This window comes from Triturus cristatus, chromosome 4_2, assembly GCF_964204655.1.
Source record: "Triturus cristatus chromosome 4_2, aTriCri1.1, whole genome shotgun sequence".
Lineage (NCBI taxonomy): Eukaryota > Metazoa > Chordata > Amphibia > Caudata > Salamandridae > Triturus > Triturus cristatus.
The window spans coordinates 253,426,386-253,449,383 of NC_140586.1; the positions used below are offsets into that span (position 1 = coordinate 253,426,386).

The 22,998-nt window shown below is 43.0% G+C and overlaps 1 protein-coding gene across 1 annotated transcript in view; it reads right to left on the minus strand.

Annotated features, from left to right (window-relative positions):
• Positions 1–9,695: 9,695 nt before the first annotated feature.
• The window catches only part of ITPA (inosine triphosphatase), a 124,430-nt gene continuing 111,127 nt past the window's right edge, over positions 9,696–22,998 (minus strand). Inside the window, exons 7-8 of the mRNA XM_085601443.1 lie at positions 12,929–13,005; positions 9,696–10,498 (exon numbers count right to left, since the gene is read on the minus strand). Coding sequence (XP_085457569.1) covers positions 10,387–10,498; positions 12,929–13,005 — 189 coding nt within the window. The 3' untranslated portion in view covers positions 9,696–10,386. The remainder of the gene's footprint in view (positions 10,499–12,928; positions 13,006–22,998) is intronic.

Consider the following 22,998-nt stretch of genomic DNA (forward strand, 5'->3'; position numbering starts at 1 on the left):
GTACTCTATGTTGGTCCACTCCACATCGCTCTACTATACGTCACCCTATACCACTTCATGACACTACTCGGCTCTGCTCCACGATGCTTTACATCACTCCACCCTATGACACTACATACTCCACAACACTATGTCACTCCTCTCTACAACACTTTACTCCACGCCTCTCCTCTATGCCACTATACTCCACAACTCTACTGAACTCTATGCCATTCCACTGTACTCTACATCACTCTACTCTAGGACACCTTACTCTACACCACTTTGCAACACTCTCTGCCACGCCACTCTATGACACACTGGTCCACCACACTCCACTCCAGTCCACTCCGCTCTTTTCCACTCCACAACACTCCACACTACACCACTCCAGAATACTATGTCACTCAGCTCGACTAACTTTAAGCTGAAGAGCAGCCACGTTGGTGTACAACATGACTAAAACAAATTGGCAATGCCAATAGCTCTTGCATATGCGAGACCTATTGGCTTTGCCAAGGCTTCTTTTACAAGTGCCTATGGCACCCTAAAGCCATTTCAAAGAGCGGGAAAATAGGAAAGCAAAGAACAGAAAACCGAAGGACAGACTAGGAGACAGGGAACAAAGATCAGGAATTAAAACTGAGCAAGCAATGCGGCGTGTGCTGCAATGTAGTGTTGTTACACAAAGGTTCCCAGAAGAAAGGTTTTTTAGGTCTCGCCTGACCCAGCGCTTGCGCTGGTCTGGCGAGACTTTAAGTAAGGGCTTCAAAAAATGCTACCGCCGGCCACAGCTTGCAGTGCATGTGCGTGGGCGCACGCTTGAGCAGAGGCGCCATATGGCGTGATTACTGCTGCGCGCGCACATGCACTGCAAGCTGTGGCCGGCGGTAGCATTTTTCCCCCGTGATCACTTTCACTTTGGCCTTCCGGTTAACTTCCTTGTTTTCCTTCGGTAGCATTACAAATATTTCTGTAAATTACTAGGACAAGTCCCTGTAGTACGCAACTCCATTCATTTCTAGAATAAACATCTGTCATTCAGCGCCAAGATACCCGGCGCGGTGAACGTGCGCTTTACAAATACACGTTATGTGTTTCCGGCTTCTCTAGCACCTTTTTGCTCCCAAAGGCGTTTTCGCGGTTATGAACGACAGACAATATTGCGTGCAGCTATTCCCTAGACACTATGGCCACGTTCGAAATATTGCATAAATGGTTGCCATTAATGTTAATCCAGGGCCCGCTCTTTCTGCAGTATGTACTAGAGAGTTTAAATTCCTGGTCAGTGTGCTCAGTCCATATTACATCATTGTTTCTGCATCGGAACTGAAATTTAGGTAATGGATTGTGAAATCATTGTAAAATAATTGATGCATCTTTTGCATGTGAGCGATTTTTACACTGGGAATGGAATATTTGTTTGCTCAGAAAAGGAGCACGCTGATTTTGCCTCAAACCTGGGCCCAACTCACATATAGAAAATGTATTTCCTGTTTTTTATTGTTTCGATATAGTAATAGGTCAACTCGGTTTGCTGTGTTCTCCCCTAGTGCAAATGTTTGAGCTCCAAATTCTATTGGCTTATATGCTAACACAGAAACAGAACACATTTTGCAAGGTGTGTTTGCACCACTTTTTTTGCACAAGTGCAAGACATTACAATATAGCAATGTGTACTACTGCCTTCCTCAAAACATCCAAATTGTGTTAGGTGATTAGCCCTGAGTGGGTCTGCCACCAAGCAGCTGGGTTAGCATAAGCACAACCTCCCTAGCTGCAGGCCCCTGCCATACCTAGTGCACCCCAGCGTTACAGCAAAAAAAACCCCAAAAAACAAGCATTGGCATAGCCAATAGGTCTCGCTTTTGGGACCTTTTAAGTATTTAGTTATGCAGCACAATATCCTTGGTGCAACAAAATCAACTGTTGCATGGCTAAACACTTATAAAGGTCCCAAAAGCGAGACCTATTGGCTATGCCAATGCTTGTTTCAATTGAAAAAGAAAGGCGACCCGAATGTCTGCGGTGCGTTGCATGGTTTCCTTTGTATTTGTGATGCATTAGCAATGGATGGGGGCACCCCTGTCTCCGGTCCTCCTCCTGGAAGTCTTTCCTTGTAGAACTGGAACATTTCTACTGTATGGTGTATTTCTGTGTCCAGATGGTGCAGCGCTGGCAAAGTCTCTGTCAAGTTACCGTTATAATATGCGGTTTATGTCTGAGTAGCAGTAGATTATACAGCTATTGGCATATGGAAGGGCTCTGGATTTGTGTGATATGGCATCAACAGCATTTACCACATAATCATGGAGTGACAGCACTTGCTACTTAATCTACTACTTCTGCCGCATAATTCTACATGTCAACAAAAGTAAATTGTTTCTATGGCAAACGATCAAAAGTTACTTTAAAAAAAAAAAAAAGTGCCCATGATCGTGCTGCACGGTGGCAGACACCATTAAAAAGTTAATTTGTCCCCTTTCAATTACGGATTAAGGTATTCCGGTGTTAAACTGGTACTGAGGTGACCCGTTTGCTCAGACAGTATGTGTGTGTATTCAAATGGCAAAATAGTGAATAATGCAGCCATGGGGATGTGCTGCAATATCCCACATAGTTTGCCTTCTCTTGCCGCATAATTTGGCCCTGTATTGCTGCATAATTCCAGTGGCCTTGTCTCAGCACCCGTTCGGGGGGCCAGAATGGGGGTTTGAAAAAAGTTGTTTGATTAACGGAAATGTTTTGTTAAATGCTGGCTTGTCCCGGCCGCTATGCAGAGCTACAAGGTGCTTGGAGCAACTAATCTCGGTGTCTTCTAGAAGATAAGGTGGGTGTGCCTGTTGTTGGCCGAGTGGCACTCACATTGGTCTTCAACAGAAGACATATGCAGGGTGTAAACTGTGGTGATTGGGGACAATTCCCTCTTGAAGGGATGGCATCAGTGATGGGTACTGAAAAAACCAACCAGGCGAGGCTCGACTGGCAATCCAAAAACATAACACACAAAAAAAAAAAAAAACCTTATAACCACCCTAAAGCTGTCACAAATGAAATTATTTCTCCCCCGAGCAAATTTTGTAAAGGACACCCTTTTATTTTACAGTAGATTTTTTTCTAAAAAATAGTCTCTGAAAGTGATACATTCCACAAAGCAGTTTTCAAAAATACCTAGGACTTATGAAATGTTCCAACGCTGAAGGGCCTGCCACAGTAGCAGGAATAGCATTTCCAGTTACAGCACACAAATCAGGTGTGCAGTTCCGAAACACGGTTTTAAGATTTCTAGAGCCACAATCAAAATTATATTTTGCTATTCGGTTGCTCCCTGGGCAACAAGTCCACGTTTAGAGCCCATGTGTTACAAAATGGCAGAAGCTCTTGGTGCCATTTTAAGGCTGCTGTGTACAGTCAAGCTAATGCAGAACCAGCCCTGAATGTCAAAAATCAGATGCCTGGAAAACACCCGTTTTAAATACCTGCCAGGGCATTATGCCACGCAATTGCAGGTGCCAGAACACAACATATCACCAGAATTGGTGTTGCTACTTGGAAGGACGCAATTATATGCCGGGGTAAAATTTATGAAAATGTGTATACTTGTGTAAGGTGTATTAATTTATTTGGAGGTTTTTGCTTCACACTGCATGTCTCCTTGTGCTTACTTCAGCCTGTTAAAGGTCTTGGATACAGGTGTGCGTCTGTGAGGTAGTTATATGTTATTATTTTGAGTTTTATATAGGAGCGCTTTACATGTTATGTTATAGTCTAATTGGAAGGCAGGGCCTTGTTAGTAGCCAATGTGCAGTTCATGTTTAGGCAACTTAAGATTTTCAGTAAATTTCTAAAAGACATAAAAGTTGGGGTTGGCTCTCAAGATAGGACTCGAGGTGCTTCAGAGTTTAGGACTTCGTATCTACCTGCAAGCTTCAGTCCTCTGTGCATGGAGTGATGAGGCATAAAGTTGTGGAGCAATGATTGCGGACTGGCATGTGGTCGAAGGCTATTGGCCCTAGAGTGTTTGGTTGTTTCTCATAGTAGGTTTTGCGGACCGTGAATAGGATCTTGGACTTGATTTTTGCTTCCACCAGGAGCCCATGTAGTGCTTTTAGGTCTGGTTTGAGGTGATCTAGCTTGTGCTGCTTCAAGCACATTCTGGATGCCTGGCTTTGGTCTTGGGAGCCTGTTGAGGAGATAGTTTGAGTGCACCAGAGATGGCATTGCAATAATCAATGCGTCATGACCAAAGCTCTTGTGAGTGCCACATCGTGATGGTTCGGAGGAACAGAAGGACCTTCCATAGAGTGAACATCTGCATGTTGACCCTTTTATCCAATGTATTTGATTTGGGACCTGAACAAGGGGGTCTGCTTTGCAGACGATTTTCACGTTTATAACTTCTGGTGAGTAGGTGTGCATGTTCCAAGGCCGTAGGGCCAAGTGAAGGATTTGGGGTGCGATTCAAGATTTCTGTTTTAGCTCCCTATATGCAAAGATCGCTCTTCTCCAGTGGAACACCAGGTGATATTGACCTGAAGCTCAGTGCTGTTTTTCCAGATGAAAAAGGGAAATGATCGTGTCGGTGTACAATTGGAAATGGACTCTTGGTGTTCCAGGAGCTACACCTATGGGAGAGTGTAGATGTCTAAAAACCACAGACAGCAGAGAGGGATGCACATGACACTGGAAAGCAGAAGTTTCCACTGCCCTAATCCTTTTTTGGGCTATAATTATAGAGAATAAATTGAATTCCTTTCTGATATCCTTGCCCAGTTTGTGTGCCTTTCCAGTAGAGTTCCCTGGTTCACACCATGTTTGGGTGGCAGAAAGGTCAAGGAGTATTAAAGCTTATTTTCTGTCCTTGTCAAAGTGCAGGGTTGCTCTAATGTTGATCAAGACCGATTCAGAGCCTATAGCTAGTCTGAATCCGACTGGTGGTCAAGGAAGAGGTGGTCCTACTTAATATCTCCTTGAGTAGTCTTGTGACCGCCCTTGCCAAGAGTTTCAGAGGTATAACAGGTTATAGATCGGTTGATAGTGTGCCACAAACGTTCAGATCTGATGAATGCTCTTTCAGATGTGGGGTAATTAAGACACATTTTAGAGGGCGGGGAACTGCTCCCTTAGAAGGGAAGGAGGCATTTATGAAATAAGGGAAGTCAACAATAAGTGTCAGGAAGAAATGTATTAAGTGCGCAGCAAGGAACGTGGTTTAACGACCCAGTTTTAGAGACTAGTCTATGTGCCTCTTCCTCTCCAGTGGTTTAAAGCTGGGGAAGGAGGCTTGGAGTGTGGCTGGAAGGAAAAGATAATATTTGGAGAGGTACTTATTTGTGAGCAATGAAATCATGTCTGCTGGTAGTTTTGTATAGAAACAAAGAGGAGCCCCTTAAGACCAAAGGAATAGGCCAATATACAGTAGTAAGGGAACAGTATCCTTTGGACCAGTTTCTAATATCCAATAATCAACTAGTCTACACAATCCATTCAGCAAAAGTAATACCTTTCATACAGTCTCATTCACACGAGAGGAGCGTGCCATATATCTTCCAAAGGTAATAAAACACATAAGTATAGAAGAAAATATAAATAGATTTTAAAATCAAGCTCAAAATTAAAAAAGAGAACAATGTATCAAAATGACACAGTCCATCAAGTAACTACTCAACAGTGATCACATAAGCCCAGTACATAATCACAAAATCCTAACCAGAAGTTAATGAAGGATTAGCTAAAAAACAGAAATAAATACAAAGAGAGTGCAGAAAATAGACAACCACAATATGTCATTTACATGGTACACATCCGTATTACAGCAGTAACACAAGAGTGGATCCGGGTATTTTTAGCTTTTTTGAATACTCATTGGCCACATCTCCCTTCACAGATTGTGTACTAACTTGAGCGTCGACGCGTTTCGATGGATGTATTATACCACCATCTTTTTCAAGACAGATGTTTTGACTCTCTTGAACATAAAATATAAACGCGTTGAATTGTTTTAAAAAACACCTGTATAATAAAAAAACAAAAGATAAAATTCATTTAATACAAAAATGCAGTCTCTAAGCTTTCATATTCTATCAAAATATATGCATTTAAAAAAAAAAACCAGAGCCTATATAATCTGCATAGTTGGCCCTCCCTTTTTTTTTTAAATTCAAGTCAAAAGTTCACGAATAGTCCTGTAGTAAACTATTAACAAAACAATTGGATTGAATTAGAGATGTTGACAAAGTGTCAAAATGAGATACAGCTAACAACAGTCAACTATTGGGCATGACAGCAGATATAACAAAGCCACCGGGAGTTCTCTTTGAAATATTATATGGCACCCTTCTCTTCATCCACACTTAAGCACGCTAGTAGTTTGAACTATAAGTTTAAAGCATTGGTAAGCTCCCCTAATGAGAACTAATCATCTTACACTCATACACATTCTCCTCACTTGCTTTCAAGGGGAAAAGAGGATATACCTCATCTAGTATTGGTGAAAACTAATCGTTCCAGTCATACTGGGCAGACTATTTACAAGGTAATTGAAAGTTTATTTTGACTTCTCTCTCAAATCCTGGGACAACAGTAATACATCTGTAAATAAATAATAGTATAACAATTCCAATCTGAGTATATAGTATATTAAGATATCCATCTGGGCATAAAGTAACAATAGGGATATAATCTCACCTCAATAGTGCCCGATTAGGCCCTGTTTTGTTGCTGAGGAATTGTACTTTAAAAGAGGTCTAGATTGTTTAGCTAACTATGCTTTTTTTTGGCTCACTTGATAGCTGTGTCCTAGCTTCTTCTGTCTTTTGCAGACATGTTTGTATTCGATAGTCGGCAATTTACAGCATCTGTGCTACAGGTTTCAGTTGATACATTGCAGTTCAGTTAGCTCCCAAATGAACCAATTGTTGGTCGATTTGATGCCCTGCTTAGGTTTTATCAATGTGACTAGTTCTAGAATGTTCAAGGTGAATGGTGTGTACTTGCATTCATTTTTGGCACTTGTCAGCACCTCCTTCTCTCTGGAAACTTTCATTGCCTCAGGTCTTCTTCATCCCAACCAACCAACATTTGACAATTTAATGCCAAGACCAAAGAACCTGCACCAGACTTACCCTGTGACATGGTCCTATTTGCTTGGATTTATAGAGCTCCACAATTTTTAATAACTGTGAAGATATATTTTATTAACATGCCCACCCTTCACTGCACAGTGATATGACCTACTTTTGACCCTGTCTGGCCTCCAATAGAGGCCCCAATGTGCAGTATTAATGTCTACTAAATTAAAGGTCAACAAGAGCTCTTAAATACACCTTCATTTAAAGACAATTTTAAACCGTTATATGGTTGGTATATTTCTAATACCGGTGGGAAAGCGAAGTCTGTGCATGAAAGCCTAAATGGTACAATAGTCGCTGCCACAGAAAGACATGGTCTACAGCAATGAGTGGAAGCAGTCGTTCAATGTAAGCCCAAGAGAACCTGATCCATGACACCTCTTCAGGCTACTCAAATAACATCAATTAGCATAGTATTAATATAAATGGAACCTAGTTACATATTCTGCGATTATTCTGAAAATATGGCATGGATCTATTCCGTGTGGACCGACTGGACACTCCTGGTCTACGCTACTGTGCAGTGTAATAGATGCCAGTTAATCTTGAGCCACAACTCTTCAAAGCTCCTCAATGACGTTGTTAGGGGTGGTTTGGGCTGCTGTGGCCAGATTGACTATTGTTTGGCAGTCATGCAAGAGGGTAACTTCATACCATGGTAGGCAGTCAGTACCTTACCTAGTCAACAATGTTTTTCCAGGAGTTTGTGACAGGTAGGAGAGTTTGAGAAGTTGTTAATCTCTCTCTCTTTGGTTTCTTCAGTAGTGGGATGGATCAGGCCTTGGGTTAAAGCATTATGCTCAGTCTGTAGTATAGTGTGATATTAGAGTTGGGGCCTGGGTATCTATTCTTTGATGGCCCTGGTTGGCCCTTCCATGTTAGAGTGGACAATTCCTTGATGTTCTTAGTGTGAATTATGTGAAGTAGGCCACCTCGATCAAGCTCTGATTTCCACTACATATTTTTCTTTCCCCGGTTTGTTATCTCTTTACTGAACTATTATTGTTGACTTTAGAGCTCTGTCTCTTTAGTGTATACAGGGCCACTGTTTAGGGATTTGCAGATTTGGCTTGGACTGTGTGCAAGGGAGGGAGGTTGACTACTACATGTCAAGTACATGAAAAAGTCAAACTACATCTGTCACAATGTCTCTGTGGTGGCCACAGTCATAATACTATGTGCAACAAAAGATCCATCAGCCTGATTGGTCAAGTGGGAGGTTACCATGGGTGGGATTGCCACAAAAGGTCATTATGCTCTCCAGATCCTCTATCTCGCAAAAGGAGAGGGACTTTTGTTAAGTTTATAGATGGTGGCCATGAATGTAGATTGCAGCACAGACACACAACTAAATCACCTGCCAGTCCTCTGCTCAAGAATTGACGCCAAAGCAATGCTTCTCCTGTAGCAATAAATGCGTCAAACTGCCAGAGATTTGATTTCCAAGTTTTAAGCGTTTATCTTACAGATTGGGGCAAAGCCAAGTAGATTACTTTAACAACTTGATATGCAGCTTCTATAACCCTTATCATCCCGACTCACAGGGCAGCCTTTCCGGACTCCCAGTTCTTTACCTTCCAAGTCCTTCATGAGTTATGTTATTAGCTCTGCCCAAGGTGAGGTTAATAAATGGAAGAGAGCCGGTACTAGTGAAGCACATGGGTGCTAGCAAATGTCCATCTGTCAAAGTCCACACTTTACAACAAAAGGAGGCAAGAACGAAACCAGTCTCTTTGTAAAAGAGCCATTTTACTGTAACGGGGTCGCTGTATTTTACTTTCCCATGTATTGAATTGAGTACGTTTATGAGCTCAGTAAATGGCTAATTGCGAGGATGTAACCGTAGGTGCAAAGGCAAACGCTACTACACTTCTGCCACCAATGATGAGCAAGCATGGTTAACTTCAGGTCTAATACAGTGGTCTCCAAACGGTTACCTAGAGCGAGATACAGTGAATCGTCTTGGGCCCCGTCACATAAGACCACCCAGTGCAAGTTTCACTGCGAAGACCTGCTGCAAGAAAGGCACAGGCAGCAGAGATGCCCGGCCACACTCCCACTCCCAGCTACCGTGCAAACATTCTGTTATAAACACCACCATGGGAAAAGTGCAGTCTTAATTCCAACTACTATATCAGGCGATATGAAGCCTTCAATTCCTACTGCAGGCGTCGCTTTGATTGGCTAGACCACCCCAGCACTGAAGACTCTGGAAGACACATTGTTCATAGTCACTCGGAGAGCTTACCTGTGCCCCGGAGGTGGACGTAGCTCATCTCCTCTAGATACCCATATACACTGGTTTACTGTGCATGTACACAATTTTCTATGCCGCCGTGCAACCGCTTGATGTAATTCATAGCAAGGGATAAATTGGCGATTTGCGCGCAGCCTCGTTTGTGGGGATGCATCGCTTCTTAGGAGGGGCTGATGAGAGCTACTGCCCCTACCTGGCACAGTGGTTGGCTGTGCACATCAACCTTCCCTGCCATGCTTCACTGAATTTAGGATTTTTGTTGTGCTGCGCAAAAAGTGGTCACTATATTTTTTTATTGCACACAATTATAATAATTGCACATAGGCAGATTTAAGGAACCTTTAAAGACATGATTTTATTGTCAACACATATAGAAAAAAAAGTCTCCAACCCTACCCCGATCCAGCCCCCCTCCCTCCCCCCCCCAATATGATTGTGTGGACTGACCGTTCTTCTGGAAGGTTCTGGATTAACTGTGCTAGAAGGGATGTCTCCCATTTGTCCAGAGAGCAGAACCTGGTGGAGTCTTGGTTTCTGACCCAGGTTATTGCTCCTTATCGATTTGAGGAGAAACAAGGCAGCTAAATATAACAGAAGATGCTGGTGGCTGTGACCCACCAATGAGAACGGAGCTCAGACAAAAGCCTTTTGCAGAGGATACCAGATGATGATGATTCATTCATGCCCAACTTGAGTTTGGTTTCACTGGGTCAGCTTCTGAACTGAAAGGCCTTATCCCAGTGCCATTTGTTCAGCCGTCCGCTTCTGCTGTAGGCAACAATTGATGTCACAAAGCCAGATTTAGTCTTTAGTCTCTAAAGCGTCTATTCACCATGACCGCTACCAAGTGGCAAAATTAAATCTGGACATGAAAGTGCTGGAAGGACACAACCTGGTTGGGATGCGGTCTGTACTCAACAATACTGTGGCAAATGGCTGCAAGGTAATGTTTTCATTGAAATGATGTCCGAAGCACAGAGATTCCTCGATATTCTGCTGGTGTTCATGCTTCCGCTGGTCCTACGATGACTCGGTAGGTCCGTTTTGTAGTGCAAAGTGGTCAGACATCTCCTTCAGCGCTCGGTATCGGTGGGAGATTGTGTTCTTCACTGCTTTAGGCAGTTCTGCATACCTGAGGGTATAGAGCAAAGACACAACAGTGTGAAACTGCAAATTCAGGCAGCCAGCAGCGCATGTAGCTATGCATAACTCTTGTATAAAGCATCCACTGATAGCCATCATGCATGGGCACAGGGTCAGCTAGCAAAGTTGCTGACAAGTATACACCACTTAAAGTTTCAGGCAGAATCTTCAAAAGAGGAGACCAAAACAAAACACCACTTCCTGACACCAACACTTCCACATAAAGTCTTCAAAACTACCATACTACAGAGAAAGAATATGAAACAAATAAAAAAAACTGAATGATTTTCGACATAGAAGGAGAAGATACAGTGGAGGAAAGGTCACCAGTTGGACATGCCGTTGACCTCACAGTGTTGCCACCTAGTCCTCTACTTTGCCGGGAGACAACCAAAAGCAGAGACTTGCAACTGTCATCAGAAATGATCTCCCTCGCTCTTCGTGTAGAATTGCTTTGCGGGTTTGCTGTTCCATCACCACAAAAAAGGGAAAAATGCCGGCCAAACCCCAAATTCAGCACAGACTCCTACCGCGTCAATGCTGAAGCCTGGAATTAACCATCCAGATAAAACAGCGGACCCGCCAAGCAACACTGCATGAAACTTCCTGCCAACGGTTTGGAATATGCATCCTTTAATGGCTAATTATTTCACACTGTCTTTTTACTGAACAATCCTCATGAAAATGCAAGACATTTAATGCTAAAAGAGTGCAAAAGCGAGCCGACTATTCAACTTGAGTCATCCAATGGACAGATAGAGTGTCTGTGTAGTGCCCTGATTCATGCTTTGCCATCTCATACAAGCTTGATGAACTTGGTTTGTCCTGAAATGCATGACATCTATAATCAAATGTTTGACTATATAAGCATTTTGAAGTTATTTTTCGATATACTGTAGATTTTTTCACACTTTTGTTTGGGCTCTGTGTGAGATGGCAGAACCCCCAGACCGATAGCTGTCACCAAAAAGATAGGAGTTTGATAAACTACAGTGTTATACGAAAGAGGGGGATTTACTTGAGAAAATCTAGAAACCAACGCCATCAAGAAAATCTGTGGGCCATGCCATATGGACCTCAAAGCTATGCCCATACAAGCAGGTTTGAGGTCCCTATTTTAACTTATACTTCTGATATGCATCTTCGTCAACTCCAGATGGAAACTCAATTATTCTTGACTAAGATGTTTTCTCTTGCTCCCAGTATGGGGTTTTAAATGCATGATAATAATAGGCGAAAGGGCAGGTCGTAATTAAAGTTATATTACACCGTTTAAAAAGTTAAAACATTGAAGGTGTTATTTGCTTTTTTGGTATTGGTTGAGATGGTTGGGGAGTGGAAGCACCTCTTTCCCTTTAGTTTAAAGAAACGTACTAGAGATCCCTGCTTCAGAGCTCTACCTAGTGGGGTCATCATGGTTGGATCCAGGTTGCTTTATCGGATATACACTGGACAACCTCCTGAAAATCTGTTACAGGATTTAAGGTTGTACCAGAAACTTAGATGAACAATAAGCACAACACATTCATGCAAGTAAAGTGCTATACCCTTTGGGATTCCCGTTCTCCCTTCAAACCTCTTAAATGATTGTGTAAAATTTCAGATAGGCTTCCAGACATGCGTCTTCTAAATGGCCCTTTATCTGAAAGCATCCTGTTACTCCTTGGTCCTTGCTTGAAGCCACCAGCTATGTGGATTTAATTCCAGCTACTCATCCTGGCAATCAAATTTCTAAAGCCAATATTCTGCCTGCTGCAGATTCCCAATCTCTAATGCTCTGCATCCTGTGGTGTGCATGTGAATGGACTGCACTGGCATGCCCACATTCTCACACTCCCAAATAGTGGAAGAAAGGAGTTAGAACAGTAAATTATTTTTTCCTCCAATATTGGTAGCTTTCTGTTCCCTTTGACCCCGATTTAGTTGGAAGGCTAAATATGGCTACTTCTGTGAGGGCAATGAGGGAGGTGAGAGGTACATGGTGCATCAAAGTTTTTGAACACTGACCACCTCCCACCATCAGCTAAACCAACAGTAGGCACCACACTTCTGGCCCCCCCTCACCTCCTGACCCCTCACACATTACTGCCCTATTCCATAACTCTCTTCATTATGAAAACATTCAAAGGAATCTAATGACAACTGACTTACCCGAAGGCAGGGTCTCCCCACCAAAGATCTCCCAAATTCACCTATGCTTCAGTGCAAACCATTGCTTAATTTAATCCCCTCTACACACATTATGTTCTGAGGCCGTGGAAATGTGGTCTATGCCTTAAAATACCCACAATACAGATAAAATGAATAAACAAACAGGCACTCCCACCACATGGAAAACTATTGTGTGTCAAAAAAAATCTTATTTTGGCTCACACCCTTTCATCTCCCAAGAAGCAAAAGGCCAAAAACAAAGACTTACGTCTTGTCAAAATCGTCCGGCTGGAAGCAGGGATCCCAGCCGAAGTCCCGAGGGCCACGCGGCTCTACGATCTGCCCCTACAAATATGGTCAATGGGTGTTCAGGTAATGGAAAGAAAGAAAGGAATGCATGATCAGTTGTTGTGGTGCTGTCACACCACTAAGTAATGGAACAAGAATTTATGCTTTTCACATTTCACAAAAGAGGCATCACAAAGATTCTACGAAAAGGTTTATTTTTGGCCTGATCTTGTGTAATTCCTCATTTTCATGCTACGTGAAAAGTGTAAAAGTCTCAACACTTTGCATAACATGAATGTTTGCGTGATATTTGCTCACAGGAGACTGGTTTGAGCAGAAAATGTGTTATGAAGGAACATTTCATCCTTGAATCAGACATTTTCTCCTTAAACTATTCAAAAGTTCTAAAGTTGGTATCGCACACAGCTTTGCTGTGTTAGGCATACCCTTGTAAAGAAAAGCCACCTGAGACAGCGTTAAAATGTATTTTGGATAACATGCATGATGTTATAATATAATGATATAATTAGGCACCTTCTCCCGCATACGCCTCGAACATGAAATTTAAAGAATACTTAACACTGAATTCAAAATGACAAAGGGGGAAGACAGGAAAAGAGAAGAAATGCTGGGTAACATTCACACAAACCTGAGTAGAGAAAAAGATAAATTATAAAAGCAAGCATTATACAATTTTCAAAAAACAAATATTTTTGAGGGATCCCTTGCAGTTTTAAATTGTCGTGATGGGTAGTATCACCAGATAGGCGAACAGGGACAGTGAAACACTCAATAAAATTTTAAACAAATGTTAAGTATACAGTACACTGAATATAGTGGTCTTGCGTACCACCAGCATGCATCTATATAGTATTCAGGAAGCCAATTAATGAAGGTCAATGTTTGAGCCATGGGGAGATAGGTGGGAATAAGTGGTGTTGCAAGGAAAGAAAGAATAGACAGGGGAGGGAGGGGGAAGAGAAGGGAAAAAGAGGGAGAAAGAAGTTGGAGAAAGTTGCAGGAGACCAAGAAGCGAAATGTGGAATGAAAATGGGAGAGGGAAAGAGGGCAAAAAGGTTAAAAGGAAAAAAGAGAAATGGCAAAGGGAGAAAAAAAAGACCATTTGAGATGGAAGGGGAATGGGGACAGAAGGCAGAAGAAGTATCTTTATGAGAATGTGAAGCCTGACACTGTCTGAGCAGTACACAATGGGAGGAGTGGTAGCGCTTACTGTGCTAAAGCATGATCACAAGCATGCTGTTGAGCTGCTCATATATAAGTACATGTAAGACAATCTTTCAGGATTAGTCCAGTGCTTGTGAACGCTCCTGCAGACCCCAATGTTCAATGAAAATGCAGGTCTCTGCACGTAGTCGCTATATTAAAATTTAGGGTCAGATCTCTGGCTATGATGGACCTACAGCATTCTTGTTTCCATCGTTCATCCTTATTGCATATACAGTGGTTTGTTTCATGTGAACTACAGTACTTTTCTTTTTACAAAGTAAAGCACCCAAGTGATAACCTTACTTAGATTTACTACTTTTACTGTTCTCTTAAGTGTATGAGCCTTACCTCCTTAAATAAGCTTTGAACTGCTTTTGCTCACTTGGATGAGAGAGCCAAGTTCCAAAGGAGAGTTCCCTGGTAATCAGGTTTGGGTACTCATTACTGTGGCCCCAGGACAACAGTGGTCAACAACTCCTTTCTCAAATTCAGCCCTGTAATCTGATTGACTGCGGCCACTGGAACCAGGTTTTACAGTGATAGAAAAGGGAAATACAACAAACCTTTGCAAAAGATCACTGCAAGAAGCACAATATGAAAGTCCTTCACTTGCAACCCCACAGTCTTAGCATAAGCAGGATTAACACATGGCTTTTATCTGCATTGACTGGGGGAGAAAAGTCTTAGTCACTGTTCAACTTTAGGGGATAGCTCTTTGTGTATTGGTTTATTGTGAATTGATGATTGGAGAAACTTGGGGACTTCAACGGAATCTACTCCAAAGGAACACACCCTTTATAACTTGAATATATTCAAGGACTGTGATAGAAATATTCGGAAAAACAAACAGCAACAAGGCAGATAAGAGAACATTTCCAAAGTGCCACCAGTCTTGGTTCAGTTTCACACACAAAGTATATATTTTTCTTGACTTCGGTGTCCCTGTTACTGGACTTCCATTAGTTAAGGAAAGCTTGCAGTGGAAGTGACGTACGTGTGATTCATATCCTTCCATCTCAGAATTTGTGGGTCCCTATGTCTATGGATCAGCCCCCTACCCAAGATAAGCAAATTGGCAGAATGTCAATTCATATTGCCTCTTTAGTCCTTCCAGCAAGGCCAATGCTGCCAGCTTGGAATCAGAACCCTGTGCAGGCTTTCAAGGTTCTGGAAGGCTTCATATCCTTCTTACCACTTTATTTACAGGTCACCTTGGGCTTCTGCCAAGCCAATTAATCCCTACTGGTTCCCCTTGATGGGGCACTTCCCTCTTCCTGATTTGCTGTATTTACTCTTGTGGCCGGGGGATTACACATTCCTAGTCACTCTGCAGCAGTCATTTGCTTTTTGTCAGTGCTGATCCTGCAGACATCTGTTTTTGATTCTGAAAAACTAAAGGAATTCACAAACAGTTTATAAAGTTTGATTTACTGGCTTTTTTTTTTTACATGTGTATTTATTCTCATCAGTTTGAGCACAGTCATAAAATAATGCGTCTTCAGAGAGGAATAGGGGTTGTGATGGATTGAGGCAGACGTATGAAGAAACCGATCTGTAGGATAGCTGGGCAGCCTTTGCATCATGAGTGAGATACACTGACAAAACTATGTGCAACGAAGAGGTCCACTAGCCATTAATAAGTGCCTGGTCTCAGTACCGTGCAGCATGTATTTCATAATTACAGCAGGAAGGGGTTCTACATTTGGTTAGTGTTTCCATGCTGCAGACCTGCATTAACCACTGGAGCAGTAGGGGGCGCTGCTGCAGGGTTAGGACCTGTCCATATTGATATTAAAGTTTCCATATTACTGGACTTAGAGTTATTTGAAAGTGGTGAGGTGTAAAATGATTGTCGTACTGCACTGCGGCGAGCAAATGTAGCGAGCGAGCCCGAACAACCTACAGGGGGTTCCGGGGGTGGGGTTCTCCACCCCAAGAAAATTTTGAAAAAAGATTGGCCAAATGAAGCATTTTCAAGCAAATTTGCGAAAGCAGGAAGGTTAATAAAGCAATTGTGAAAGTGCAGTTATTACATTAATAAAGAGATGTCACTTAACAACATAGGTAGCCAGTCAGTCAAAGGCTTTATTTCGATAAAAACATATCATAAAAGCGTAACAGTTAAAAATGGGATAAGTTAATTTCATTTAAAAAAGAAGAAACCTATTTTTACAATAAGGTGCAAAAACAGATCATAAATAATCATTTAAGAATAAATTAAACAATTTCCTTAAGCCTTTTACTTCTAATACGCCATGCCCAAGATAAGAATTTTGCAAGGGCACAAACGTATAATGGGCGAGCATCTGACATTAAAATACGGAGTGCCACAATATAGTGTCTAGTTCCCAAGGAGCGGCACAATTGCTTAAGCCATCTTTTCCTTGGGAGGGCATACTCATGGCATTCGAATAAAAAGTGAGCCACAGACTCACGTCTGGATGTGCAAAAAGGGCAAAGATCGGAGGTCTGAGTGAGGGAATTCCATCGTGATGTAAAGCTATAAAGTAGGAGGGTCCCAGTCCTAAACTTAAAATACAAAGCTCTATCAAAGGGGCTCTCGATGATGTCGAGATATAGTTCCCGGATTGGATGATCCTTAAAATTCAGGAAGTCCTCAGTAAGTCTCCCCAATGATGTGTTCGAGATCCGTTGGGACGCAATCCAGTTCCAATATAAGAGCTTAAGCGTGGCTTTCGGAGGGGAAGATTTATTTTCCCATGATGCATTTAGCCCCAGATTATGCAAAAGGGCCTTCATGTCACGCAACCATTTTATCCTATGCCATCCTGGGAGTGACATGATTTCCGAGAGACCTTTGGCATATTTGGCTAGTTCCGGGACCCGCCACAAGCGAGCCCATAGCAATAAAGGGCGAAGTTTCGCCAGATCACCGATGGGGCGACAACCAAGATCGAGCATTAATGGAATCGTGGGGGTGCCTTGGGGAAGTGACATAATGACCCTGAAAAACTTCCTCTCTGCTCGTGATAGGTCGCCAGTGTCACAAAAGCCCCAGAGCTCGGCACCATAAAGGGCAGAGCTGACTCCTCTTGCTGCATAAATATCAATAACGGGGGCTATCGGTCTTATAGCACAGGAGCGCTGCTCCTTCACGAGAGCCCCTGTAACTCTTTTATGAGATAACAGCATCTTGCATAGATGGGGACCCCACTGCATATTGTGGGATAAACGAATCCCTAAATAATCAAACACATCCACCCTCCCCAAAGGTTCATCATTCAATTTTGGGGGGCGTATGGGTTTTTTAGGGGGATTTAACACAAGATACTTTGTTTTATCTCTATTAATTACCAAACCCCGCTCTGTACAGAAGAGCTGGAAATTATTTAAGAGTTTTTGGAGGCCCATTGGGGTTTTGGAGAGCAAGAGTGTATCATCCGCGAAGAGGAGGGTCGGGATACGTTCCCCCGCCAGGGATGGTTCATCTGAAGGGTCTTTCAATAGGTGCTCAACCACACCGTTGATATATAGCGAAAAAAGGGTGGGAGCTAGAACACATCCCTGGCGTACCCCTCTCTCTACCGGAATTCTGTTAGTTATCTCACCATTCCTCCATAGGTAGCTGCTTATTCAGTATAACCAAGGTCATGCCACCCGCTGCTCCGAGCATACGTGTTCGTGTTTCTAAAACCGAAATGCTATAAAATGTGTGTGACGTGCAGCCTTACATACAGTTGCACACTGTTCTATCTGTGTAATGTGCTTAGTGCAGCAATACAGATATAAATACATAAGGAAGTCAGCCACACAGACTGAAAATCGTTCCCTTATATGTATCATGTGATTAGGGTAAGCAAGGTTCAGAGCCAACAGTGCACTATTTGTAACCTGACTAGCGTGGAGAGGCAGGCTGCAAACACTGCAGGGTTTGTAGCATGCGACTGACGTAGACTAATACGCAGCATTATTTTTGTTGCATGTTAGTAATAGATAAGCTGCGTTTATTCTATCATGTTGTTAGTGTAAATACATCACTGTGCACCACGTGCGTAGTGCAGCAAGGCACATAGGCATACTTAGTGCAGGTAACCACACATACTCAGTGCGGACCACCTCACAGCCTGCACACAGCTTGTTATTTGTACCCTGTGGTTACGGTAAGCAAACACATAGGTCACCCCAAGGACAACCTATTTGTAGCATGTGATTTGCATTTTTACTTCGACTCCAATACCTCGCGCACACACATTGGCTAGCTCTTGGCCCTCGGTGTGCCGTCCCATGTGATTCTTACAAACTTGGACATCCCCTTTACTTCCAACAATGATGCGTGGTACCTCTTGTTCGAGTCGAGTTCTATAAAACTGCAACAACAACAAAAAAGTGATCTACTGTCCGATTCAAAGCACAACAGTGCTGAAGTGCCATACTGCCTCATTCAAAGCACAGTGAAGCCTGAGTGTGATACTGTCCCATTCAAAACACATTAGCCATGGAGAGCCCTACTGCCCCACTGAAAGTACAGTGGCACTGATGAGAAGCGCCTTACTTTCCGATTCAAATCATAGTAGCGCTGAAAAACTCAACTGTTCTACTCAAATCATTACAACCCTGGAGTGCCCTTCCGCCCTATTCGAAGCGCAGTTGCACTGGAGTCCTCTACTGCTCAATTCAAATACAGCAACCCTGGAGTGTCCTACTGTCTCCTTAAAAACGCAGTAGCTCGGGGATGCCCTACTGTCCCACTGAAAGTACAAATGCACTGGTGAGAATTGCCCTACTGTCCAATTCAAAGCAAAGTAGCACTGGAGTGCCTAACTGCCCCACTGAAAGTACAAAAGCACTAATGAGAAATGCCCTTCTGTCTCATGCAAAGCTCTGTAGCGCTGGGAAGCCTTTCAGTGCTTTTCAAAACACAGTAACGCAGGTGTGCACTAACTTCCCATTCAAAGCACAGTATCACTTTTTGCATTGTACCATTCAAAGCACAGTAGTGCTGAAGTGTTCTACTGTCCCATTCAAAGAGCAGCGGTCTCTTAAGAAAAACTTTAGGCCGCACACTTTCTTTTTGAAACAAACAAAGCAACGTGCATCTGAATATAATGAATCCAGGCCGTACAACATTCAAGGGATCACCTCACAGGGACGTTAAAGCTATATTGCTATTGGTCTACCAGTGAAACATAACTTTTGTAGAATACAAAAGATAAAAAAATTGGGGGAATGTGGCCATTTTACACTGAGCATTACCCAGCACTGGCCCCGTCACTTCTGCTCCCCCATCACTGTTGCTACTCTGCCACAGAACAGAAATGAGACTCTTATGGACTCGTTTTATAAATCCTCAGGTGTCCCATGTCTCTCACATTTCACCTCCCTCAGAAGTCGCGTTCAGACTTAGACGGTTTTAGGGGAGTTGACCACGAGACAAAGCACAGCCGCGTTTTTCCACATGGCCAAAGCCTCGAACTTGTGGCAAGTGTTCAAGTGCTCAGTTCAACCCCACAGTTCGAAAGCAGAGCAGTCATTTTTCACTTCACAAATACTTAAGAAGAAATCAGACACAAAGCCCTCGTCACACATGCATGCAAGACAACTTGCGAGTCATTGCAGCTCATTGTACCTACCTGTTGTCACACCCAGCCTGTCAATAATCTGCAGTGCTATGCTGTGACCGCAGCCGGGGCCAGTGTCCGCCCCGAGCAATAAACACAGCAAACAACACATGGAATACAACACACCTGCTGTGTGCCGAAATCAGTGCTGCGCAGCCACACTCTTCCACAGCCTACTCCCTCAGCTCCCATCATCCAATCAGGAGGCCTAAAAGTAGCGCGAAGGCAAGGAAGTGCTCAAATTGTTGCCACCCACTACTCTGCCTTGAGGTAGGCCAGCCCTGCCCCATACCATTCATTCATTTCAATAGAGCGCTGCTAAAATCGCCTGGGCCACAGCACAAGTGCTCTGTTTAAAACCAACCATTTTCCGATTTCTCTGGCCACTCCCTTCAGGCTGACATCACTCTTCTCGCATGTGCTTCGAGGGCGAGCAATAGTACTCGCCCCGGCCAGCACATGCGCAGGAGGTCTCTGGGCTCATCCCCTCCTAAAAAAAACGGAATTTGTAATCAACACGAATCAGTGAGCACTTCATTTGAAGCTGCTGCATTGCGTATAGACTCTTATCTACTCCCCGATCCTAGTCCCGGAGCTAGTAGGGCAACCCCATTTTCGCCCGTTAACACTAGCCGCCCCCGAGTTAGAGGGACCCATGCAGTGTTAGCTTGAATAAATCTATGCTCAGTCTATCTGGCCCATAGGTCGTCTAGTGTGTTCGATATAGTGAAAAAATATATCTTGTTATGGGCATCATACAATCAAAACATTGGTACAACGTCTAGCAAACACAAATGTATTCCTGGTACGAGCTTATAAAGTACTCATAATCCTCAAAAGCACTTTATAAATCTCACAGATGAGACAGTCATTATATGAGTTTGCCCATTCTTTCTGATCAGTGGCCGTCCATGGTTAAAGAGGACAGCCACCATCTTACACATAAGAATTTTGGATATGCCGTTAAGAATCCTGCAAGGACAGTTGTCCCAAAAGTTCCTTCTTCCTGAGCCAGAACAAACCTGCTCAGAACACTACCCACATCCCAGCGGAGATGGGGATTCTAGGTCTGGACGTCAGTGACCTGTGATTTCAGAAAACATCCTCCACCATTGCTAGACAAGATGAGCCAATAGAATTATGGTTCACCCACATTTGCAGCAGAAGGGGCCACTTTAGTAGATTCCGTCCATAGCGGAGGACAGGCGCAAGGGACTTGTGAGCGGCTTTCTCATGCCAAACAAAAACAAATTGCCTCCATCTTGCCTAAACTATTGTACAATTATGCGCACGCTGCAATAAGAAACCAAACATTGACTTTAAAGAGCCAACTTGTACCTCCATAATAAGCTAATTTGCTCTATAATTTGCTTTTTTCAACACATAGCTTGAACAGTATATATTCCCCGTTTGTCTTTTCTGATCAATCTGCGTCCAACAGTGCAGGTGGGTAGACCATATGCAAGTTTAAAAAAAAAAAAAAATACTGTTTTATTTATAAAGCTTCATATAGCGCAAACTAGGCCTGTTGAGGGTATCAGAGCGCTTTACAAAAGTTACATCAAAAGAAAAGGTGAGAACTAAGCACATAGATATGAGTAGCAAACAGGAGATCATAAATGTTGTCGGTTCTCGTTGAAGGTCCGGAGAATGTTAGTTATTCTCGCTTAGAGTTAATCACGGAACTTGGTAGGTGAGCAGCGTTTGGTTGGTATCTAACTCGCACCAGAGCTGGGATCAGGAGAGAGTTTTATTCATTAGAAGTAGTTGGACTTCTTTTTTGAAGGAGGTGGTGGAAGGGTTCACTCCGATTGCCGGAGGCAGGGTGTTCCAGATCCTAGGTGCTAGGCCAGAGAAGGTGCGCATGTAGGTTTTCTTTTTCCTAACTTTTTGCTGTTTAAATAGCAGGGTGTTGTTGCTTCTCATAGTTCTGCTACTGCCTGATCATTCCAGTTTATTGGCTATATACTTTGGTGTGTTGAACTACTGGGCTTTGTGTGTCATGCAGGCAATTTTTAGCTGTGATCTTGCCTTATAGGGGAGCCAGTTCAGTGCCTTTTGATCAGGGGTGATGTGGTTGTTCTTTTTGGAGCCAGTGACGAGTCTTGCAGCCGTGTTGTGAGGATCTTATAGGACCCAGTCTGGATCTCAGCAAGCCACATAGGGTTGTATTCCCATAGTTTATTCTGGGTATAACTAGAGCTTGAACAGCTGTTTTTAGGTTGTCGTAGTTGAGGAAGGGTTTTAGTTTTCTGAGAATGTTCATATGAAAGTTTGCTCCTCTGGTGGCTGTGCTAATGTGTTACCTCAAGGTGAGATTCTTGTTGAGTATTATTCCCAGTGATCTTGTGGAATCGATAATGTAAGCTTTGTAGTCAAAGGCTGTTATGTGTTTCGTCCAGTTTTCTAGGCCGCAGTGTCCTTGTGGTGGGGACATTAGGAGAAAGTCAGTTTTGAGCACATTGAGTTTGAGGTGTTTTTTTGTCAACCAGATGTGGGTTTTTTGCAAAGTTGTGTTGAGTAGGCGGATGTCATCCGAAGATAATTTTTTAGGTTTAGTTGGGTATCATCCATATACATGTGGTAATGAATATTGGAGAGTTTCAGAATTTCGGTTAAGGGTTCCATGAATTGATTGAAGAGGGTAGGAGATAAGGCAGAACCTTGAGGGACTCCCAGGGTGACCGGTCTGGTCGCGGACAGCAATTGGTTGATCTTGATTCTTTGAGTTCAGTTGTCTCAGAAGGAGGCAAACCACTTTAGGACAGCCCCTGATAAACCAATTCTATGCTCAAGTGGGTCTAGGAGACTGTTATGTTTGACCGTATCAAAGGCTGGAAGATTAGGAGGCAGGATTCATTTTGATATAGTATTCAGAGTGAGTCATCGACGATGTGTGTCAGGGCAGTTTCCATGCTGTGATTCTGCCGGAAGCCTGATTGGTACTTGTCGATGAGGAGGAGTGGAGCTATATGGTTGCATAGTTGGGAATGGACGCACTTCTCCAGTAGTTTTGCTAGGGAAGGAATAGTGGATATTGGACGGTAGTTATCTGGGATGTGTGGTCAGCTGTAGTTTTTTTTTTAGAATGGGGTTACCTGTCCTGCTTTTAGGCAGTTTAGAATGGTTCCTTGTGATAGAGATGCATTCACTATCTTTGTCCAGATGGGTATAAGAGCAGTTTTGATCTCGCTGAATATGTTGTCTAGAACCGAATCGCATACGTTATTTGATGATTTGAGTG